This window comes from Puma concolor, chromosome D1, assembly GCF_028749965.1.
Source record: "Puma concolor isolate L17-30 chromosome D1, mPumCon1.1.hap2, whole genome shotgun sequence".
NCBI classification, from domain to species: domain Eukaryota; kingdom Metazoa; phylum Chordata; class Mammalia; order Carnivora; family Felidae; genus Puma; species Puma concolor.
The window spans coordinates 52206683-52231189 of NC_141676.1; the positions used below are offsets into that span (position 1 = coordinate 52206683).

A 24507-nucleotide genomic window follows, 5' to 3' on the forward strand; every position below is an offset into this window, starting at 1 on the left:
AAAAGAGAAAGAAGAAAGGAATGCTTTAGAAAGGGTCATCATGCAGTACAGTTAAATTCATTGCCAAGGAGGGCCTGAAAGTTACAGAAACACTATAGGATTCAATCACTTTTAACTGGAAAAAAGGCAGTTTGAGGTAATGCATCTATGGGTATATCTCATAAGACATCCTTACGTCTGAAAAGAATGCTGACTTTTTAACCAGTCACTGTTGATTTAGTCAGAAACGTGGAAACAGAACCTCAGCAAGCCCACAGGTGACTGTATGACAACTTGGGTTTCCCAGCTCATTAATAGGTGAAGGATGCTAGATATGTTCAGGGAGATTAATCCATTTTTTCCCTTGGTCCAACATTTCAACGGTGAGTTTACTTTGCTAGGAAAATATTTCCCTCAGGAAAGAACTATAAAAAGAGACCATAAGAAAACAAAAGAGTACAAGACAGAACATGACTCTGTTGTCCCAGAGGTAAGGAAATCTTTTAAGGAAGACACGAAGTTTTACATATTGTGAGGTTCTAGACACAATGCTTGCACGGAATAGGCAATAATGAATATGTGTGGAGAAGAAAAGTCAACTGGAGCATATAAAGCGAGGGAAAGAAAGGACAAGGATAGTAGTAGAGCTATTGTTGTCAGTCATAATCTTCCAAGTGCTTAAGAAAAATGTCAGAAATCACTGCCTCTGAAGGCAGACTATCTTCCAACCAGCCTCCTGAGAGCACCCTTCACGTCCTTGTTCCTCAGGCTATAAATTATGGGGTTCAACATGGAAGTCATAACTGAATAGAACACAGAGATGACCTGATCCTTTTCATTCATTGTCTTGGAATTGGGTCTCATGTAGGCAAATATTCCAGAGCCATAGTAGAGAACCACAACAGTGAGATGAGAGCCACAGGTAGAAAAGACCTTGAGCCTCCCCTCCTCTGACTGCATCTGAATCACTGTTGAGATAATATGCCAGTAGGAGACAAGGATGAGGGAGAGAGGTGCTAAGAGGATAATCACACCCATTGAAAAGAGAGCCATCTCAGCATTGTAGGTGTCTGCTGAAGCCAGCTTCAGGAGTGCAGGAGGTTCACAAAAATAATGATTAATTATATTCTGTCCCTGGTAGGGGAGACACAGTGTAAATGCACTGTCCACTGAACATACAAATGCCCCACTGATCCAAGACACTATGGCCAACTGGACACAAACCCTCTGCGTCATGACAGTGGAATAATGCAGGGGCTTGCAGACAGCCACATAGCGGTCATAGGACATCACTGCCAGAAGTGCACACTCTGTACACCCTGCTAAAAGGAAGACAATTATCTGCAGTGAGCATCCAGCAAAGGAAATGGTTTTCCTTTTTACGAGGAAGTGGACCAACATCTGAGGAACAATGCTTGTAGAGAAACAGAGGTCAGCAAAGGACAAGTTTTTGAGGAAAAAGTACATGGGAGTGTGAAGTCGAGAGTCACTTTGAATGAGGATTATTATAAGCAGGTTTCCAAACATAGAGAGAAGGTAAATGGTAAGGAAAACACAGAACAGCAGGATCTGGACCTTTGGATCCCGTGAAAGTCCCAGCAAGATAAATTCAGCCACAGAAGTTTGGTTTCCTTCTCCCATTAATGTTTATTCCTGTTTACCTGTCATCAGAAAGAAAACACATGCATTCTGAATGTTCAGTTTTCACAATCTTTATAAACAAGCACAATGATAACAAGTGCACCTTGTTGGACTATTTGTTTTCAGATGCTTCCTGGTAGGTGCAAGTTGGCATTAGGATGCATATTGCTGTTACATAGTTTTTAAGCACATCTTTCTTTGCTTGATCCATTTGGTAGGCTGACTATCCTACTTGACATGGCTTCTCAACTAATCCTGATATCAACATACTTACATATTGCTAAATTACCGTGAAGTTTTATCGGGGAATTGTCTTTGGATCAATTTAATTTTTTTCTTCTTAATAAATATTTTGTATTTACCTGGATTAGCCGTCTGAGAATGAGGTGAATTTGTTTAGTGAATAAAACCACTTTTGCTTTTATAATTCAAAATCAAAACACAGAGGTCAATAATAAATTTGTTCATAATAGAGTAGGAGTTTCAAATATGGTTTCAAAGCCAACAGATAAACTGCAGCTATTAGTTCTGGCTTTTTTTCCATAGCATCTTTATTTTTTATTTTTTTAATGTTTATTTATTTTGAGACAGAGAGAGAATGTGTGAGCAGTGGGGATGGTGGGTGGAGCAGAGAGAGAGGAAAGAGAAGAATCCCCAGCAGACTCTGGCTGTCAGCATACAGGCTGATGTGGGGCTCAATCTCACCAACTGTGAGATCATGACTTGAGCCAAAGTCAAGAGTCAGATGCTTAACCACCTGAGCCACCCAGGCACCCCTTCCATAGCATTTTTAAAAGAGGCTTCTAAAGTAGCAATCCAAACAAGGTAAAGGAAGAAAAGAAAAATATACACCCATGGATCATAATCCTGGCCCTTGTATCAATATTTCACATGATTAAAAGGAAAAGTATCATGAAAAAATGTGACATTCAGAAATGTAACATAATAAGACTTCAGTGGCCAAGGTCCTATTCAAGAAAAAAAAAAAAAGCCAGTAATAAGCAGGAGCTTAAACTTCTGAACTAGATATTAGTGAATTTTACTACTCCATAATGCCCAGTTTCAGCTCACCTCTGACCTTAGCGTCAGCTGTAGCGGACAATTCTGACTTGCTTGGCACTGCTGACATTCTACATCAAGAGCTCCCTACCTTGTCTTTTAGCATTCTGCCCAAGATGTTGAAGTATGGGCAAGTTAATGCCCCAAAGGCAATCTTTAACCAGAGCGCAAAGGAAAATTGATGAATAAAGACACCAGGTATTTCTGGGAAGCACTCTGTATGATTCTTACAGGTTGAGCTCTATGGAGTTAAGTCCCCATTGTCTGTGCCATGTTTATTATTATTACTATTACTATTATTATTATTATAGTCCCTAAAGGACTTTTTCAGAATTTGGTTTAGATGAATTCAGAATGAAATTTGAATAGCACAGATATACTGTACATCTATTTATATACTGCAGCCCTCTAGAGGACCACAAACCATTGCGATATCTAACATTTCTCTCTTCTTCTAAGAACTTTGGGATTTATATTGCTCCCATACAGAATGCATGGTCTAGAGTATCAACTTCAATAATCCAAACTTCATTGGTGTTTAGTTGTTTCCTGTCTCACTCTTACTGTTTCCTTATACCACTTCCTGGAATCACTTTTCCAATAAGCTATCTGCACCAAAGTCTTTTCTTAGCCTCTTCTTTCAGGAACCTAAACTAAGAGAAATATAGGACCTGAGATGGAGACCTGATGAACACAATATTATTACAAGTCTGCCTCCTTCAACCAAGGAGTTCTAGCTGTGTCTGATGATAATGACTAACACTTACTGAATGCTTACTATGAGTCTGGCATAGTTCTACGTACTTTATATGTGTTAGTTTATTTAATCTTCACGATAATCCTATGAGGAAGTATATTTTCAATCTCTATTTTACAGATAAGTAAATTGAAGTGTAGAAATGCAAAGTACCTTACTAGTCCACAGATATCATTTACCAGAATTGGAATCCAAAGCCCTAGAGTCTTGTTCTAGCATCTGAGATTTTAAATCTTCAGTCTTATTTCAGTCACAATTCCAACTGCAGCAGCTAGTACTAAAAAATCCAATCATGTAGATGGACTCCCCACAGAGAAATCCAAGCAATATTCAAGAGACAAAGGAAATTATCCTCAATCCCAAACATGTTCATAAATGGCTTGGCTCCTAAAGTTGGCTGAGGTTAAGATTTTCACATGTTGTCAATTAGAAAGTAAATTAGAAAGAACTAAGGTTCGTAGTAAGGTTCCAGCCAACTTTCTTTAAGTTTAGGAAGGAGATATGTAATAAAAGAGAGGATTCAAATTCCAAGTAGAACAACCAATCAGATTTAAGGGGCAAATGGCATCTCTGTTAGCAGGGTGAACATGGTGCTAAGGTCAATTTCATTCTGATGCTACTGCTGACTATACGGCTGTCATAAATTTATCATAGGATCTTGTACACTTGGTAGCAGAGCTTACTACTCCTCCTCCTCTAATCATAATAGTAACAACACAGACTAAAAACTTACATTTCATGGCACTTAATATGTTCCAGGCACCCTTATAAGCATTTAATATTTATTAATTTATTTAATTTTCAGAAGAGTTTCAAAGAAGTAGACTCCTAATATACTCATTTTATAAATAAATACAGGTTCTGAGGGTCAGTGAATATATTTTAAAAAAAACTTTCAGGGCTACAGAGATAGTAAATTTTTGAATCAGGATTCAGTCCCAGGTAATCTGATTCTAGAGCCCAGCCCTGATATTGTTCTACTGAATAGGAGTGTGGATTCTATTTTTAGAAATATACTCTGGAACCATGCTCTGTCTGAGTCCACAGAAAAAGCCATAAATGGAACACACCACAGAATTAGGATCTGGGAAAATGTAAGGCAGAGGCTGATGGTATACACAGAAAATAAACAAATACGCTATCTTTCTGTAGTGTGGAATCACGTGGACAGGAAACTAAGCAGTGTCAGTGCAAATATCCGCAATTTTTTTTTAATGTTTTTATTTATTTTTGAGACAGAGAGAGATAGAGCATGAGCAGGGGAGGGGCAGAGAGAGAGGGAGACACAGAATCTGAAGCAGGCTTCAGGCTCTGAGCTGTCAGCACAGAGCCTGATGCGGGGCTCGAACTCACAGACTGTGAGTTCATGACCTGAGCTGAAGTCAGATGCCCAACTGACTGAGCCACCCAGGTGCCCCAACTTCTTGTTTTTTTAATGTTTATTTTATTTCTGAGACAGAGAGAGACAGAACATGAGTGGGGGAGGGGCAGAGAGAGAGGGAGACACAGAATCAGAAGCAGGCTCCAGGCTCTGAGCTGTCAGCACTGAGCCCCACGCGGGGCTCAAACTCAGAAACCCTGAGATCATGACCTGAGCCGAAATCGGTAGCTCAACCGACTGAGCCACCCAGGCGCTCCTATCAGCAACTTCTTAATATTCCTCAAAGTTAGTTTCCTGCTCTTCCTTCTTTATTTACATATTGTTCTTTATGGATCTCATTTACGTCCGTTGGCTCAATTAACACCTATATCTAGACTGCCTCAAAAGTCATCTGACAACTGACCACTATTCTTTTTTTTTTTTTTAATTTTTTTTTTTTTCCAACGTTTATTTATTTTTAGGAGAGAGAGAGACAGAGCATGAACGGGGGAGGGGCAGAGAGAGAGGGAGACACAGAATCAGAAACAGGCTCCATGCTCTGAGCCATCAGCCCAGGGCCTGACGCGGGGCTCGAACTCCCGGACCGCGAGATCGTGACCTGGCTGAAGTCAGACGCTTAACCGACTGCGCCACCCAGGCGCCCCAACTGACCACTATTCTTAGCTTGAATCCTACATTTTCAATTTTTTTCCTGGATTTTTTTTTCAAGTTTTTATTTAAATTCTAGCTAGTTAATATACATAGTAAAATTGGTTTCAGGTATAGAATTTAGGAAATCATTACTTACATACAACACCCAGGGCTCATCACAACAAGTACCCTCCTTAATACCCATCTCCCATTTAGCCCATTCCCCACCCACCTCCCTCTACCAACTTTGTTTGTTCTCTATAGTTAAGAGTCTCACGGTTTGCTTCCCCTTCTTTCTTTTTTTCCCTTCCTCTATATTCATCTGTTTTGTTTCTTAAATTACACATGAGTGAAAACATAAGGTATTTGTCTTTCTCTGACAGACTTATTTCATTTAGCATAATACACTCTAGCTCTGTCCACATTGTTGCAATATTTACAGTAAAATATTTTGCCTCTGCCTCAAAATCAACATATTTGGAATTTAAATTTTACTCCATAAATCATTTTTAACTTTAGGGACTCCATTCTTGGAAATTCCACTGTCACTTTTCCTAACCATCATGACCTTAAAATATAAAATCAGCTTTGACTTCTTTTATCCTCCTTGTTTCTGCAAGTTGATCAATCATCAAGTTCATTCTTTCAAACATCTTTCAAATCTCTAACTTTTCATTGCCATTGTCATTCTTGCTAGTCTAGTATGTCATTCAGTTCTGCTTGTACTATTTCAATATCCTTCTAACTTGTTGCCACACCCTAGAAATCAAACATCTTGTATTCCACTAACTGATAAATCTTCCAAAGAAAATGGTTTCCTACATCCAATGAAATAAACTCCAAATTCTCTAGATGAGCATTTAAATCCTATCTCATGCTTATCCCAATTTCCTTCCTTTTTCTGCCTTAAAAGTGTCTTTGTTTCAGTGAAATCAAATCATTAATAAACTATTCATATTAGGTTCTAAGAGCTTGGTAAAGAAAAAAAATGAAATAGAGATAACAAGAACAGGTCATACAAGTATATCTGTTAATAGAGAATAGTTTAAAAATTATAAGAGAATATCATGTACTCATTTAGGAAAAAAGTGTTGAATTTCTAGGAACAAAAAACCAATTTTTAAAAAGTTTTGAGTTTCCAGTTTTGAGAAAAAAAGGAAAGACATAAAGAGACTGACAACCATAGGAAATACTATACTGGTTTTAAAATATTTATAATTGATAAGATTCTGGCAAATATAGTTTTACAGATGTATTCTATATAAACATCAAGGAATGGATAATTCTTAATATTTAAATTATACCAGGGGATAAAAAATAGGATGTTGAAAGTTTCAAGAAACAAAAACCCATCTCAACCTTTTTGAAAATAAATCTATTGCTCTTATAACTGATGAGAGCTGGATACAGAATAGGATTTATCCAAAGGTTTAACATTACAGGAAGTCTGAGCTTTCTTTTCTTTTTGTTTATTTTAAATTCTATCATTCTAGGTGTCACCTTTCTCTTAAGAAAATCTCCCTTTATGATCTTAACATAATTACGAAAAGCTCCCACTGTTACCCCTTGTTCAAATATAAAAGGAGAGATAGAACATATTTGACCAAGATTTCTGCCAAAAGTTCTGAGAGTCAGCCTGATTGGAACATATCATTTTAGCAGTGGATGTGAGAGAGAAATTAACTCAGTCTAGGTCAAGTGCTGGAAAAACTAGTATGGAGTTATGTGTATAACTACCATAGCTATAACCCCAATCACACCTCTCTTTAATATTCCCTTCCTTCTTATCCTTTATATATGCTTTAAGGAAAATAAACTATCTCATAAAGTAGTTATCCTTAAAGGAGTGTAGGGATGAAGAAAAGACAAGGAGTAAGTTTCAAGGATGCTAGTAATTTTCTGTTTCTTAAAATGGGTACTGATCACATGGCTATGCTCATGATGTGAAAATTCATTGAACTATACACCTGTAATTTCTGTGTTTCTCTGCAGATATGTTATGCTTTAATATAAAAGTTTACTTTAAAATAGAACATTTGGGGGGCGCCTGGGTGGCGCAGTCGGTTAAGCGTCCGACTTCAGCCAGGTCACGATCTCGCGGTCCGTGAGTTCGAGCCCCGCATCAGGCTCTGGGCTGATGGCTCAGAGCCTGGAGCCTGTTTCGGATTCTGTGTCTCCCTCTCTCTCTGCCCCTCCCCCGTTCATGCTCTGTCTCTCTCTATCCCAAAAATAAATAAACGTTGAAAAAAAATTAAAAAAAAAATAAAATAGAACATTTGGCAGGTATAATTAGCTGTCTCAGAAAAGAGCACTCTTGTAAGATAATTGATCCACAATAAATTGTCTAAATGAATAAACTATGGTTTATTTAAGGTTTCATATTATAGTGTATTATTTCTTAAAATTTTCTGGATTCAAAATCTTGAAATTATAGAAAGAGGAAGAGGGAGAAGAAGAAGGAGGAGGAGGAGGAGGAGGAGGAGAAACAGAAGCAGAAGAAGTAGCAGCAGCAGCAGCAGGTGGAGGAGGAGGAGGAGAGGGAGGGGGAGGGGAGGAGAAGGAAAAGGAGAAGCAGGAGGTGGAGGATGGAAAGGGAGTGGAGAGGGGAGGGGAGGAGGAGGATGGAAAGGGAGTGGAGAGGGAGGGGAGGAGAAAAAAGAAAAGAAGGTCATCATGAAAATTATAAAATGTTACCAACACAACTCAACACAGTGGGTTTTTTCTAACCTTTCCCATAACTAAGTAGCCTCAGAAAGTAGACTCAGAAAAGAATTCCCAGATACATGAGGCAAAGTGGTTATGTCAACAGCTAATCTAACAAGGGTTTTCTTAACTTTACAATAAGAGTGAGTTCTTTGTTTCCTCCACCCCACATACTTGACTCAGTTAATTCTATATTTTACTGCTACTTTCAACACCTTTGTAAGTAAAAGGAAACGCAAATGTTTATCCCCAAAAAGTGTTTATACAGAGTGCTTATAAAAACAATGAGAATTTATAGATTTTAATTACCGAAAATCCATAGCAGTGTTGGCCATGGGTGAGGTTCTATCCAGACACTCAACATATTTCTTTATAGCTTTTCACATAGTTCTCACCATTGTCACCCTTATCCTAACACTTATTAGGGATACATGATTTCTTGCCCACATCTAAAAATAAAAATAAAGTTTCTTTGCAATAGGCATTCCCACCAAAGGTACTGGGATAAAGTCTGATGCGGCATAGAATCATATTCCCTACAAAAATATGGATCCACAAAACATCAGCAAATTTTGAGCAAAGGAAAAATGTTATTGAAAACACAATTATCAAATATCTAATTCAGCTGTATATTTGTCTATTTTATTTTATTGACAAATTCTAATGCAAAAATCTGATAAAGAGAACACACAGAGTGACAGAAATTTACCCCTCAATTATAGATGCAAAAATTGCAAATAAAATAATAGCAAATGATAAATGGAAGTATATTAATGAGGAATATATAATACCTTTGTAGAGTTTTACCAAGCAATAGAAGTATTTTTGAACATTAAGGAATAAGAAGCATATGATAACATCAACTGAGAAATATAAAAATACAAATACAGATTTCCAATTCTAGTAATTGTTTGATACCTGTTATAGACCAACCTTTCCACCAAAAACAATTATAAATCCATAAGACCTCAAGAGACAAAGATCTTGGAGAAAGAAGATGAACAATATCGTGGGCCTGATAGGCAGAATTATTTTTTCTCCTGTCTGTGGATTGTAAAGAAGCAGCCGAGAATCTGATAAACTCAATATAAAGTAGGGTCTGAGAAGCTGAAAAGTTGAGAAAATTTTTTCAACAGTTTTAAAATAGTGGGGGTGAGGGAGATAAAAATAGGGGCTTAAGACTTACCACATGTGATACTAATAAATACTCCCAGTCTTTACTTGGGCTACTTGAAGAGCTATAACTTTAGAATGGGGAGTGAAATGGAAATATATAAATCATCTCGTTTAATCAATTCAATCTCTAACTTGCATAAGACAATCTTCTCTTTCCCTAAATCCCTGATGAAAGCAAATTAAGTTGTCTTTTAGAGAAGGTAACATATTCAGAACCTCAAATTAGCTTTACAATATTCCCTGCACAATGTCACAGACTCAGCAAAATAAAATTATAAGGCATACCATAATAAAAGAACCAGAAATACTTCATAAAATAAAGGAAGAGATAGAGGGAGAGGAGAAAGTAAGAAAGTAAGGAAGAGGGACAAGGAGAGAGAGAGACCACACAATAAATAAAATGAGCCAAGATGGGAAATCCAAATAGTTGTGTTATCAGATATAATCTTCCAAATACTGTCAGTTAAAAGATATTTAGGGGCGCCTGGGTGGCGCAGTCGGTTAAGCGTCCGACATCAGCCAGGTCACGATCTCGCGGTCCGGGAGTTCGAGCCCCGCGTGGGGCTCTGGGCTGATGGCTCAGAGCCTGGAGCCTGTTTCCGATTCTGTGTCTCCCTCTCTCTCTGCCCCTCCCCCGTTCATGCTCTGTCTCTCTCTGTCCCAAAAAAAATAAACGTTGAAAAAAAAAAAAAAACTTTAAAAAAAAAAAAAAGATATTTATATTAGGGCACCTGGGTGGCTCAATCGGTTAAGCGTCTGACTTCGGCTCAGGTCATGATCTCATAGTTCGTGGGTTCAGGCTCCCATTGGACTCTCTGCTGTCAGCGCAGAGCCAGCTTTGGAGCCTCTGTCTCCCTCTCTCTCTGCCCTTCCCCCTTTTGCACTCTCCCTCTCAGAATATATAAATAAACATATAAAAATATATTTATATTAGATGACAGATTAGATAATTTAATCAGAGGATTAAAACATTAGGAAAAAATAAAGAATTTTTAGGTATAAAAAATAAAATTATTAAAATAACACAAAAGATGGTATAACAGCATATTAGACATAGACAAAGATAGGTCCAGTGAACAAGAAGACAGATAAGAAGAAAATATCAGGGAGTGCTTGGGTGGCTAAGTGTCCAACTTCGGCTCAGGTCTTGATCTCACAGTTTGTGGGTTTAAGCCCTGTATGGGGCTGTGGGCTGACAGCTCAGAGCCTGGAGCCTGCTTCAGATTCTGTGTCCCTTACTCTCTGCCCCTTCCCCACTCACACCCTGTCTCTCTCTCTCTCTATCTCTCACTCTCTCAAAAATAAATAACCATTAAAACAAAATTTTTTTAAAGAAGAAAATATCTGGATTGAAGGACAAAAAGACAAAAAAAAGAAATAAAAATGAGACAAGTGAAATATGTGAAAAATAGTCTAACAAGTATAACTGAAGTCTCAGAGAAAAGAGAAAATAGGTTGAAAAGCATTTAAAGAGGTAAATGTTGAGAATTTTTCAAAACTGATAAAAAATATCAAACTTTTTAAATAAATATATATACATATATATTTAATAAATGTGACAGTGTGAAAATAAATGATGTCTGTGTAAATTTAAATCTCATAGTGTATCTTACAATGGCAATAAATAAAAAAATAATAAACTACAAAAATCATGTGCTGATTTTAACTAAAACACAGAGAATGCCTGAGTTTTAAATTACCCAAATTAGGGAGAAAAAAATCCCACCAAATCCAAGAAAACTACCTCTTATACTCCTGATGTAAATCTTTTCAGAATGCTGTAACAGTCCAATGAAAACTGGGTGGAAAAAAAAGATAAGAAATGCTAATAGAAAGCTCAAGACTGATCTATAATCATCGCCTAAAAGAGAAAGTCCTTCTTTAGTAAGGAAACACTAAAAACAGAGCAAAACAAGCAAGGAAACAAACAAACAAAAAACTTCCTGAAAGATCAGAGAACTGACCATAGGGAAGAGTTTAAGAATGTGTGTGATTGAAAGTAGCAGTCTTGGAAAGGCATAATTTCTAGGAGAGAAGCAACCTTGGGGATTAGGGGGTGAAAGAATAAAGAAGCAAAAGGAGAAAAATCAGGATCTCTGTAAGAAAAAAGAGAACTAAAAATCAAATGGCATACAATATCTTTCCACTTCACCCAAACAAAAACAAAACGATCCACTACAGAAATTTTACTTAATTACCCTTGTGTATTTTTGAATAGGGAAACCATCCCAAATCCATAAAATAAAGACTGAATTTATAGAAAATAATTATTTTTATACATATAATTTATTGTCAAATTGGCTTACATACAGCACTCAGTGCTCATCCCAACAGAAAATAATTATAAATATTGTTGAAAAATATTAATGAACAGAATCAATACCACCTTAAGAAAATAATACATCATTAAAGAGTGGGTTATATTTCAGGAATGTAAGGTTACTTCTGTATCAAGAAGCTCATTAAGGTAAGTCATATTAATGGATATGAGAACATAATAAATAATTATGTTGGCATTTCAATTCAGTTAGGAAAAGAAAGATACTAAATACATAGCTATATTTATTTTACTGTTTTTATAAAAATAAAATTATATCACTACATCATAATATAAAACATAATATATTACAGATGGAGTAATAATCTGTATGTCAAGGCCATAATATAAAAATTTAAGAGAAAATACAAAGAATTCTGTTTTGGTCTTGGAATAAGAAAAAACTAATCATGACACCAAATCCACTAGCCATAATGAAAATAGGCATCTGACGACATAGTCATTGCTCTATTTATCCAACACATAATCAAGGGCCATATTCTAGAATCAAATTCCTCAAGAAGTCCACATTACTTTAATTTTTTAAGTTTTTATTTAAATTCCAGTTAGTTAACATACAGTGTAATATTAGTTTCAGGGGTACAACTTAGTGATTCAACACTTCCATACAATACCAGGTGCTCATAACAAGTGTATTCCATAATCCCATCACCTATTTTAACCATCCTCCCACCCACCTTCCCTCTGGTAATCATCAGTTTGTTCTTTATAGTTAAGAGTCTACTTCTTGGTTTGCCCCTCTCTCTCTTTTTTTCCCTATGCTCATTTGTTTTGCTTCTTAAATTCCACATGAGTGAAATCATATGGTATTTGTCTTTCTCTGACTTATTTTCCTAGGCATAATACTCTCTAGCTCCATCCATATCACTGCAAATGGCAAAATTTCATTCTTTTTATGGTTGAGTACACACACACACACACACACACACACATACACACACATACACACCCCACATCTTCTTTATCCATTCATCACTCTATGGACACTTGGGCTGTTTCCATACTTTGGCTATTGTAGGCAATGCTGCTACAAACATAGAGGTGCATGTATCTCTTTGATTTAGTATTTTTGTATTCTTTGGATAAATACCTAATAATGCAATTGCTAGGTCATAGGGTCGTTCTATTTTTAACTTTTTGAGTAACCTCATACGTGTTCCAGAGCGGTTGCACCAATTTGCATTCCCACCAACAGTGCATGAGTGTCCCTGTTTCTCCACACCCTTGCCAACACCTATTTTCTGCATTATTGATTTTAGCCATTCTGATAGGTGTGAGGTCATATCTGATTGGAGTTATGATATGTATTTCCCTGATGATCAATCATGTTGAGCATTTTTTCATGTGTCTGTTGGTCATCTGCATGTCTACTTTAAAAAAAATGGTTATTCATGACTTCTGCCCATTTTTTAACTGGATTATTCATTTTTGAGATGTTGAGTTTGACAAGATCTTTATATATTTTGGATGCCAACCCTTTATCAGATATGCCATTTCCATATGTTGTCTTTTACTTTTGTTGATTGTTTCCTTCACTGTACTGAAGCTTTTTATTTTAATGAAGTCCTAAGAGTTCAGTTTTGCTTTTGTTTCCTTTGCCTCAGGAGGCATATCTAGTAAGAAGTTGCTACAGCCAATGTCAAAGAGGTTACTGTTTGTGTTCTCCTCTAGGGTTTTCATAATTTCTGTTCTCAATTTAGGTCTTTAACTAATTTTGAATTTGCTTTTTGTATAAGATGGTATAAGAAAGTGGTTCAGTTTCATTCTTTTGTATGTTGCTGTCCAGTTTTCCCAATACCATTTGTCGAAGAGACTTTCTTTTTTTTCCATTGGATATTCTTCCCTTCTTTGTTTAAGATTAATTGACCATATAGTTGTGGGAGAAAGCCACATTAGTTTTAAAGAATTAATAGCAAAAGCAGGAAGCTTCTTTTTTTGTTCTTCAGAAATATCAATACAAGTTGATGTTCTTTTAGTTGTGTTTGATTTTGTTTTTCCTCCATTTATTACACCTTCAAATATGTTATAATACCCTCTATGTTAAAATGCATACAGGAAGAGGAGTTAAGATGTCAGAGAAGTAGGGGTACCCTGGGCTTTCCTACTCCCTTGAACACAGCTATGTGTTCAGATCACTTGGAACACCCAGGAAATTGATCTGTGGACTGTCATAATGATCTCCATAATTGGAGGCAGACAACATGGCAGGTGTGAGGGGTGTAGAAGTGAATTGGGGGAGAGGAAAAATGGTGGTGCTGTGGAGGGGAAGGGAACCCTTTCTGTGGAGAGACAAAAAAAGAGAGGGAGAGAGAGGGGTTGAGACAGTGCAGCATCAGGTTCACATAAGAGGAAATCTTCTCTGGACCATGGACTGGGGAGCAAGAGGTACTAAATGTTGCAGGGTTTTTGTTTTTGTTTTGTTTTTTGATTTTTTGTTTGTTTTTTGTTTTTATAAACAGTGTTTAGAGCTCAAACTCTGAGATATTGGAAGTGCACAATGACTTTCTCTGGAGCAGAGTTGTGCTGTGCCCTCCTGGAGAGGAGGGAGCTGGCCCCAGAATACATAGCATCAAGCAGAGATCTCCAAGGTGAATTGGGAGAGAACATCCCCCCCCCAGAGTACTTTTGGAAGAGGGTATATGGCCTCCCCAAGGCCAAAAGACCCTGCAGGTGCCAGCAAAAGGCCTTTCATCAATAGTGGACAGAGGACCAGAGGACCCAGAGGAAATAAAACTTTTGCTGCTTTTAGTGGTGCTACACCATAGATTCTGCACATTGTGTAAGTGTGGGACTGTTTTTCAGAGACAAAGGACATCAGACACAGCATAGAGGGGCTCTACTCTGGAGGAAGGGGATGGATATGTGTGGTGCTGTGTCCTTTAAGACTTTGAGTTTTGGATTCCAGCCACATGCCAAAGAAAAAATGCAGGGGAGTTGTGGTACACAGCAAGCTAACTGCCCTTACTATACTGTAAGGGCTGCCTGAACAGCAGGGGATGTGAGATCCCCTGTCTGTGGATGAAAGATTGGGGTGGCACCATTTTCCCCCAACACCGACATGGTTGGTCTTCAGAAAGCAGCACACCAACCCCCAGTGGAGGTAGGAACCACTTACATCAAACCTCACGGCCCTGTGCCTTGCAACTGCTTATTTACGGGGGCACGACTGACTCTGAGCCAATACAGCAGGCCTCTCCTCCAGAAGACAGGCACAGACAGCACCCAGAAAGCACCAAGTGTACTGAAAATCAAGTGCTTCAAAACAACACTTGCAGTTCTGGTGGAAATAGGGCCAGGCTTCCTTTTTTTTTTCTTTCTTTCTTCTTTTTTTCTTCTGGAATCAGGTTCATAGTTTCTTGTTTTTTTTTTCATTTCCTTCTCTCTCTCTCTCTCTCTCTCTCTCTCGACAAGCTTCTTTATTTTTTGTTTTTTCTTTATTTTTTGTTTTTTCTTTCTTTTTTCTTTTCTTCTTCCCCCCCCCCTTTTTTTTTTTGCCTTTAGAATCAGCATTATCATTTTTTGATTCTCTGGGGTTTTTTTTATTCCCTTTCCTTTTCTCTTTTTTTGGGGGGGGAGAATCAGGTTTTTTAATTTTTTTTTCCATTTAACTAGGCTTATTTTAACAAACAAATCAAAGCACACCTAGTTAAAGTTCCAAACACTCCCCACTGCAAGCAAGGAGGAGCTCTGCGAGGCCTGACCGGGGGAAAGAGCAGTCAAAATGCAATAGCAGCGTGCATACAGCATATACCAGAAACATTTCCTGAAGAGCCAGGCCCTGGACAGTGTATGACCTCTTTTTAATATAGCATTACTCTTAGGTGCAGTAATATAACAAGATTTTAAAACACCCAAAAGACAGAAACTTAGCCAAAATGACAAGTCAGGGGAATTCTCCCCAAAAGAAAGGTCAAGAAGAAATCACAGCCAGGGACTTGTTCAGAACAGATATAAGCAATACATCTGAACAAGAAGATAGAACCACAGTCATAAGACTACTAGCTGGGCTTCAAAAAGCATAGAAGAATCCAGAGAAACCATTGCTGTAGAGATCAAAGACCTATCTACTAGTCAGGCTGAAATAAAAACTTCTGCAACTGAGAAGCAAAACTAACTGAAGACAGTCACAGCAAGGACTAAGAAGCAGAGAAGGGAATAGGTGATATGAAAGAAAAAATTATGGAAAATAATGAAGCTGAAAAGAAGAGGGAAAGGCAGCTATTAGATCATGAGGGGAAACTTAGAGAACTTAGAGAGTCCATAAACTGAAACAATATCCATATCACAGGAGTCCCAGAAGTAGAAGAGCAGGGGAAAAAGGCAGGAGGTTTATTTGAACAAATTATAGCTGGGAACTTTCCTAATCTGGGGAAGGAAAGAGGCATCAAAATCCAACAAGAACAGAGAACTCCCATTAAATTCAACAAAAGCTGATCATCACCAAGGCATATCAGAGTCAAATTCACAAAATACACAGACAAGGAAAGAATCCTGAAGGCAATAAGGGAAAAAAGTCCTTAACTTACAAGGAAAGATAGCTCAGTTCACAGCAGATTTTTCCACAGAAACTTGGCAGGCCAGAAAGGAGTGGCAGGAAATATTCAGTGTGCTTGAATGGGAAAAATATTCAGCCAATAATTCTTTATCTAGCAAGGCTATCATTTAGAATAGGAGAGATAAAGAGTTTCCCAGACAAACAGAAATTAAAGGAGTTCATGACCACTAAACCAACACTGCAAGAAATTTTAAGGGGGAGTCTTTGAGTGGAGAAAAAAAATAGTAAAAGACCAAAGCAGCAAAGACTATAAAGGACCAGAAATCATCACCAGGAACACCAGCTCTATACAGGACACGATGGCACCAAATACATATCTTTCAATAATCACTCTTTAAATGATTAAAAGCTCCAATCAAAAGACATAAGGTATCAGAATGGATTTAAAACAAAAAAAACAAGATCCATCTACATGCTGCTTACAAAAGACTTACTTTAGACCTAAAAACATCTGCAGATTGAAAGTGACAGGATGGAGAACCATCTATCATGCTAATGGAGGTTAAAAGAAAGCCAGAGTAGCCATGCTTATATCAGACAAACTATATTTTAAAAAAGAGACTGTAACAAAAGATGAAGAAGGCATTATATCATAATTAAGGGGTCTATCCACCAAGGAGATCTAACAGTGGTAAACATTTATGCCCCCAACTTGGAGAACCCAAATATATAAATCAGTTAATAACAAACATAAAGAAATTCACTGATAAAAGATTTCAATAATAGTAGGGGACTTTAATATCCCACTGACAACAATGAATTGATCATCTAAGCAGAAAATCAACAGGAAAACAATAGCTTTGAATGACACACTGGACTGGATGGACTTAACAGATATATTCAGAATAGTACCCCCTAAAACAGCACAATACACATTCTTCTCAAGTGCACATGAAACATTCTACAGAACAGTTCATACACTTGGTCACAAATCAGAAGACTGAAGAACATACTACTAAAGAATGAATGGGTTAACCAGAGAATTAAAGAAGAAATTTAAAAATACATGGAAGTCAATGAAAATGAAAACATGACAGTCCAAACCCTGTGGGATGCAGCAAAGGCAGTTCTAAGAGGAAAGTATATTGCAATTCAGGCCCACCTCAAGAAGCAAGAAAGGTCCCAAATACACAAACTAACCTTACACCTAAAGGAGCTAGCAAAGGAACAAGAAGTAAAGCCTAAATTCAGAACAAGAATGGAAATATAAATATTAGAGCAGAAATAAACGATATAGAAACAAAAAGAAAAACCAGTAAAACAGATCAATGAAACTAAGACCTGGTTCTTTGAAGAATTAAAAAATTGATAAACCTCTAGCCAAACATATCAACAAAAAAAAAAAAGAGAGAAAGGATCCAAATAGATAAAATCATGAATGAAAAAGGAGAGATCACAACCAACACCACAGAAATACAAACAATTATGAAAATACTATGAAAAATTACAAGCCAACAAATTGAGCAATCTAGAAGAAATGGAAAAATTCCTAGAAACCCATGAGCTACTAAAACTGAAACAGAAAGAAATAGAAAATTTGAACAGTCCCATAACCAGCAAAGAAACTGGATGAGTAATCAAAAATCCTCCAACAAACAAGAGTCCTGGGCCAGATAGTTTCTCAAGGGAATTCTACCAGATATTTAAAGAACACTTAATACCTATTCTTCTCAAACTGTTCCAAAAAATAAAATGGAAAGAAAGCTTCCAAACTTATTCTATGAAGCCAGCATTACCTTGATTCCAAAAACCAGACAAAGACCCCACTAAAAAGGAGAATTACAGGACAATATCCCTGATGAACCTGGATGGAAAGATTCTCAACAAGATACTAGCAAATCGAATTCAAGAGTATATTCGAAGAATTATTCACCATGATCAAGTGGGATTTATTCCTGGCCTGCAAGGGTGGTTCAATATCTGCAAATCAATGAACATGATACACCGCATAAATAAAAGAAAGGATAAGAAGCATATGATCATTTCAATAGATGCAGAAAAAGCTTTTAACAAAATACAACATCCTTTCTTGATAAAAGTCCTCAAGAAAATAGAGATAGAAGGAACATATCTCAATATCATAAATGCCATATACAAAAGACCCACAGCTAATATTACCCTCAGTGGGGAAAAACTGAGAGTTTTCCCCCTGAGATCAGGAACACGACAGGGATGTCCACTCTCACCACTGCTGTTCAACATATTATTGCAAGTCCTAGCCTCAGCAATGAGACAACAAAAAGAAATAAAAGGCATCCAAACTGTCAAGGAAGAGGTCAAACTTTTACTCTTCTCAGATGACATGATACTCTAACATGGAAAACCTGGAAGACTCCACCAAAAAACTGCTAGAACTGATACACAAATTCAGCAAAGTTGCAGGATATAAAACCAACATACAGAAATTTGTTGCATTTCTATACACCAATAATAAAACAACAGAAGGAGATATCGAAGATCAATCCCATTTATAATTGCACCACAAACGATAAGATACCTAGGAATAAACCTAATCAAAAAGGTAAGAGATCTGTACACTGAAAACTACAGAAAGCTTATGAAACAGCTGAAGAAGACACAAAGAAATGGAAAAACTTTCCATATTCATGGATTAGAAGAACAAATATTGTTAAAATGTCTACACTACCCAATCTACACATTCAATGCAATCTGTATCAAAATAACACCAGCATTTTTCACAGAGCAAGAACAAACAATGCTAAATTTTTTAAGGAACCAGAAAAGACCCCGAATAGTCAAAGCAATGTTGAAAAGAAAACCAAAGCTGGAGGCATCACAATTCCAGACTCCAAGCAGTTATACAAAGCTGTAATCATCAAGATAGTATGGTATTGGCACAAAAACAGACACATAGACCCATGGAACAGAATAGGGAACCCAGAAATGGACCCAAAAATGTATGGCCAACTCACTTTCAACAAAGCAGGAAAGAATATCCAATGGAATAAAGACAGTCTCTTCAGCAAATAGTGCTGGGAAAACTGGTCAGCAACATGCAGAAGAATGAAACTGGACCACTTTCTTACACCATACACAAAAATAAATTCAAAATGGATGAAAGAACTAAATGTGAGGCAGGAAACCTTCAAAATCCTAGGGGAGAAAACAGGCGGCAACCTCTTTGACTTTGGCCGCAGCAACTTCTTACTAGACATGTCTCCAGAGGCAAGGGAAACAAAAGCAAAACCAAACTATTGGGACCTCATCAAGACACAAACTTCTGTACAATGAAGGAAACAATCAACAAAATAAAAGGCAACCAAGAGAATGGGAGAAAATATTCGCAAATGACATATCAGATAAATGGCTAGTATCCAAAATCTATAAAGAATTTATCAAACTCAAAGCCCAAAAACCAAATAATCCAGTGAAGAAACGGGCCGAAGACATGAATAGACACTTTTCCAAAGAAGACATCCAGATGGCCAATAGACCCATGAAAAGATGCTCAACATTACTCATCGTCAGGGAAATACAAATCAAAACTGCAATGAGATACCACCTCACACCTGTCAGAATGGCTGAAATGAACAACTCAGGAAATGACAGATGTTGGTGAGGATGTGGAGAAGGGGAACACTTTTGCACTGTTGGTGGGAATGCAAACTGGTGCAGCCACTCTGGAAAACAGTATGGAGTTCCTCAAAAAGTTAAAAATAGAACTACCCTTCAACCCAGCAACTGCACTACTAGGTATTTATAAAGGATACAAAAATGCTGATTTGAAGGGGCACATGCACCCCAATGTTTATAATAGTGCTGTCAACAATAGCCAAAGTATGGAAAGACCCCAAATATCCATTGACTGATGAACGATAAATAAGATGTGGTATATATACATACAATGAAATTTTACTTGGTGATCAAAAAGAATGAAATTTTTCCATTTGCAACAATGTGGATGAAACTAGAGTGTATTAGGCTAAGTGAAATAAGTCAGAAAAAGACAAATATCGTATGATTTCACTCTCAGAAAACTTAAGAAACAAAACAGATGAACATAGTGGAAGGGAAGGAAAAATAAGATAAAAACAGAGGGAGGTAAACCATAAGAGACTCTTAATACAAAAGAAAAACTGAGGGTTGCTGGAGGGGAGGTGGGTGGGGAGATGGACTAGATGGGCTACAAGCATTAAGGAGGGCACTTGTTGGGACGGGCACTGGGTGTTGTATGTAAGAGAGGAATCACTGGGTTCTACTCCTGAAACCAGTACTACACTGTATGTTAACTAACTTGAATTTAAACAATAATAAGGATTAGATAATACTTTAATGATGTTGGGATATTGGCTAGCAATTTTGTTTAATGATGGATGTATTCCTCATACATTTATTGAAATACACTATATATGGATCAAAAAAATCCATACATGCGCGCGCGCACACACACACACACACACACACACACACACACACACACACACATACACACACACAGCCTTTCTTTGGTCCTGTTACCCTTTCTAGCCACTGCCTAATTTTTTTTTTATTTTGTTCCCAAACTTTCCACTCACTCTGTTTTCTTTCATTGCCAAATAGATTCATGACTGAAATTTTTCATCCATTTTCACCTTTTTACCACTTTACCATTTTTCTTTTTTTTTTAAGTTTTTAACGTTTATTTATTGAGAGAGAGAGAAAGAGAGCACGAGCGTGGGAGGGGCAGAGAGGGGGGAGACAGAATCTGAAGCAGGCTCCAGGCTCTGAGCTATCAGCACAGAGCCTGATGCAGGGCTCGAACTCACAAACCACGAGATCATGACCTGAGCTGAAGTCGAAGGCTTAACTGACTGAGCCACCCAGGCACCCCCAACTGTATCCTCATTAGTTGGTTAGTTGGTGAGTTAGTTCGTTCATTAGTTAGACATTTTGGCAATTTGACACTCCTCTTTATCACAACTCTTCTCCATTCGATTCTTTTAAGTCTAATTTCCTGAACCTAAAGTCAGTTAATATTTGATTTTTGTCTCACTTATATGCCAGTCACTAGGTTAAACTACAGAATAATCACAACAAATGCAAAAGTTTCTTATTACAGCCAGTGTTTCCACAAACCTTGGCACCCTTCTTTACTATTTCCTTGTGTCTTTCCAATACCCCTTCCATAGCTGGGGGAACAGAATTCTTTCCTAGTCCCCACCCTAACCCAACCGGTTCCATCTCATCACTCTCAGAATTCTGTCTTTCTGACCATACCACAGAGAAATTAAAAGCCTCAACATAAATAAATTAAACCACTCACCTCTCTGACCACACATACCTACAAACCTGTAGCAATCCATCCTTTCCTCACAGGGAAAGGTTGTCTTTTAAAAAAAATTGCCTTAGTTACAGTAAGGGTATTCCCTGTGCTCAAAACTTCACATACTTCTTCTCTGGTTATTTCTCTAACAATTATAACCTCTTTTCTCCCTTTATCTTCCCTATCTCCTATGCTATTGGTTTTCCTTCTAATAAAAGAATAAATATATTTATCATCTTACCCTTCACTCTAAGCTTCTCCATGTAGTGTTTTTTTCACCTCTTTGATGAATCTGTTCTGCACAATTCAAAGACACCTTTCAATGGCCAAACATACTGATTTTTCTTTTGGTTATCTTGCTTGATCTCTCAGTCATAATTAAAACTATGGATACTCTTGAAGATGTATTCTCCCTTGCTTTCTCTTATTCCTTTTTTTCTCTAATGACATCCTTTCCTTTATCATCTTTTTCCTTCTGCTCATCATTTAATATTGACATTTCCCTCATTTCTTCACTTTCTGAGTCTATGCTCTCTGAATGACCTCATTTCTTCTGACTTTGGCTATCATTTAATTGTTAATAACTTCTAAATCTCCATAAGCAACTGAGGATTTTTTTTTTTCAGAGTTCTGATTTATACATCAAACATCTTACAGGACCTCACTGACAATTTCTTTACATATATAATAGAAATAATGATAATGATGATGATAGTATAAGTTTTGAGAACAGACAACTTGGTTTGATTCTGAGTTCTATGAATTAATATATAGATCATCTTGAATAAGTAATTTCAGTTACACAAACCTCAGTTTCCACATCTATAAAATAAGGATATTAGTATCTAATTTCTCCATTTGCTGTAAGAATTAAATGTAATAACTTATATAAACACAGTTATTATTTGGTATATGACAAGTATTAATTATCTGTCATAATAACAAATATATATTACTTAATGCACAAATATGAACCAGTCACTCTACACACATTTCCTCATTTGACTTTCAATTTAGGACAACAAAAATTGAAACTATTATACTCCTCTGTTTTTTCCATAATTTATTTTCTACATAAATACTCCCTTTCTTTCTTATATGGACACAAATACTGAGACAGTCTCTCAGGCTGAAAAGGGGAGACATTTCTCTCCCTTCCTTTCCTTTCTACCTACTAGACAGGTGAAATAGCCACTAGATTGTAACTCAGATCTCAAATTTCTCTCCTCCTCTCTATTCCCAGTTATCATCATCCTATTTTCTGACCCTATACTTTCTATCTGTTATACTTCTATGATCTCTCTGCCTCCTGTATTGCTCTTTCAAAAAATAGAATAGAAGAGGGGCGCCTGCATGGCTCCATTGGTTAAGTGCCCAACTCTTGATTTTGTCTCAGGTCATGATCTCACAGTTCATTAGTTTGGGTTCTGTGCTGGCAGTGCAGAGGCTGTTTGGGATTCTCTCTCTCTTCCTCTTTCTCAGCCCCTCCCCTACTCATGCTCTCTCTCTCTCTCATTCTCTCTCATTCTCTCTCTCTCTCTCCCTCTCTTTCCCTCTCAAGATAAATTTTTAAAAATAGAATAGAATAATCTTTAGAAAGTGACAATCGTATCATTTTCAATTCCCCCATTAAATCAATTCAGTGATTCTCCGTTGCTTATAGACTGAAGTCCAAATGCCTGATCAAATCCTACAGCATCTCTACCTGACTGCGGCTGTCTGAAAGGCCATCCTTCCATCCTTCCCCACTTCCTAACTGCTAATTCATGTCCCTGCTATACCCAAAGGTACAGGAATCTGGGTCTTTGCCTGTGCCATTTCCTCTATCGAAGTTCACTTCTGCCTTATCAACTAGATGAACTGCTAGTCATCCTTCAGTATTCTCCTCTGACACTTCTTCACCCAATCTTTCTAGAAGTCTACTAAGCTGAGCTGTTATTTTCCATCTCTCTGTTTCTCTAGGTTTTATACCTACCACTATTAACACATATTTTCTGTCATACAATATATATTTACTTTCAAGTCGCTGTTTTTTTCTAGTTTATGAATTCTTAAGACAAAGATTCTCAGTGACTTTATCCCCATCTCTTGACACAGATAACATTTTCAATAAATATCTATTTAAGAAATCAATAAGTGTATATCCCATGCACATATGACCACACACTTTATACATATTTTTACTTATATCCCCAAACACAAACACTTATACAACCAGGAACCATAAAGCATGAAAGTAGGAAAAATAAGGCATGTTCACCTAGGCTTGGAGTAGTAAAGTTGCACAAATAATGGGTTTTTGTCTTCCTACCTTGAACTCAAGAAGAAAATTACAAATTGGCCACTTTACCTTCTGCATGAGATCAGGGTAAAGTATGTACACTGTGACAGAGATGATAGAGCAAAGTATTGGGTCTTTTGGTAACAAAAGTCCTCAAAAGCTGTCATATTCATCTCAGTTTCTAGATCCAGAGATTTTCAAAATCAAAATACCAGGTTTCCATGTAGGCTTTCTACCTGTGGCAATGGGAAAAGTACAAGGGGATGGAAGCAGAGTCAGCAAAGGGCAGAGAAGTATCAGCCAGGGTCCTGTTGTTACAAAATGAGGTCAATATAGAAAGTTATTACCCTAGAGATTTTAGTGTAAAAGTCCTATTTTTTTCCTACTGTACAGAATCTGATCCCTGCAGGTATTTGGAACAGAATCTCTGTACCAAGTTCTTGCAAAGAGAGTTAAAGATAAGTGCCCCCACACATCAAAAACGGAAAGTTGGTGTTGAGGAGGAAAGCCAATTCTTCACAAATCTTGCAGAAGCTCCTAAAGAGATGTAGTCCCCTGGACAATTCCCTACTCTTACCTGCTGGGCTGGGCTAAGCACAGAGCAGTGGAGTCGCTGGTGAGGGGTCAAGGGCTGAGTATAGGATGGTGAAATCTGCAGTCTGAAGATCCAAATTCCACTTGGCAGTTCTTCCCGGATTTTTATTCCTAGACACTCAGAACATTTCTCTATCCTAAACTGTTGCC

At 37.3% G+C, this 24507-nt stretch overlaps 1 protein-coding gene across 1 annotated transcript; it reads right to left on the minus strand.

The window, feature by feature from the left end:
- Nucleotides 1-584: 584 nt before the first annotated feature.
- LOC112865225 (olfactory receptor 2D3-like) lies at nt 585-1914 on the minus strand. The gene has a single exon (XM_025928263.2). The coding sequence runs from the start codon at nt 1618-1620 to the stop codon at nt 697-699; it is 924 nt and encodes a 307-aa protein (XP_025784048.1). The 5' UTR covers nt 1621-1914; the 3' UTR covers nt 585-696.
- Nucleotides 1915-24507: the final 22593 nt, after the last annotated feature.

Coding starts and splice junctions, on each gene's coding strand:
- LOC112865225 (XM_025928263.2), bottom strand. CDS start 1,620: ATGGGAGAAGGAAACCAAACTTCTGTGGCTGAATTTATCTTGCTGGGA.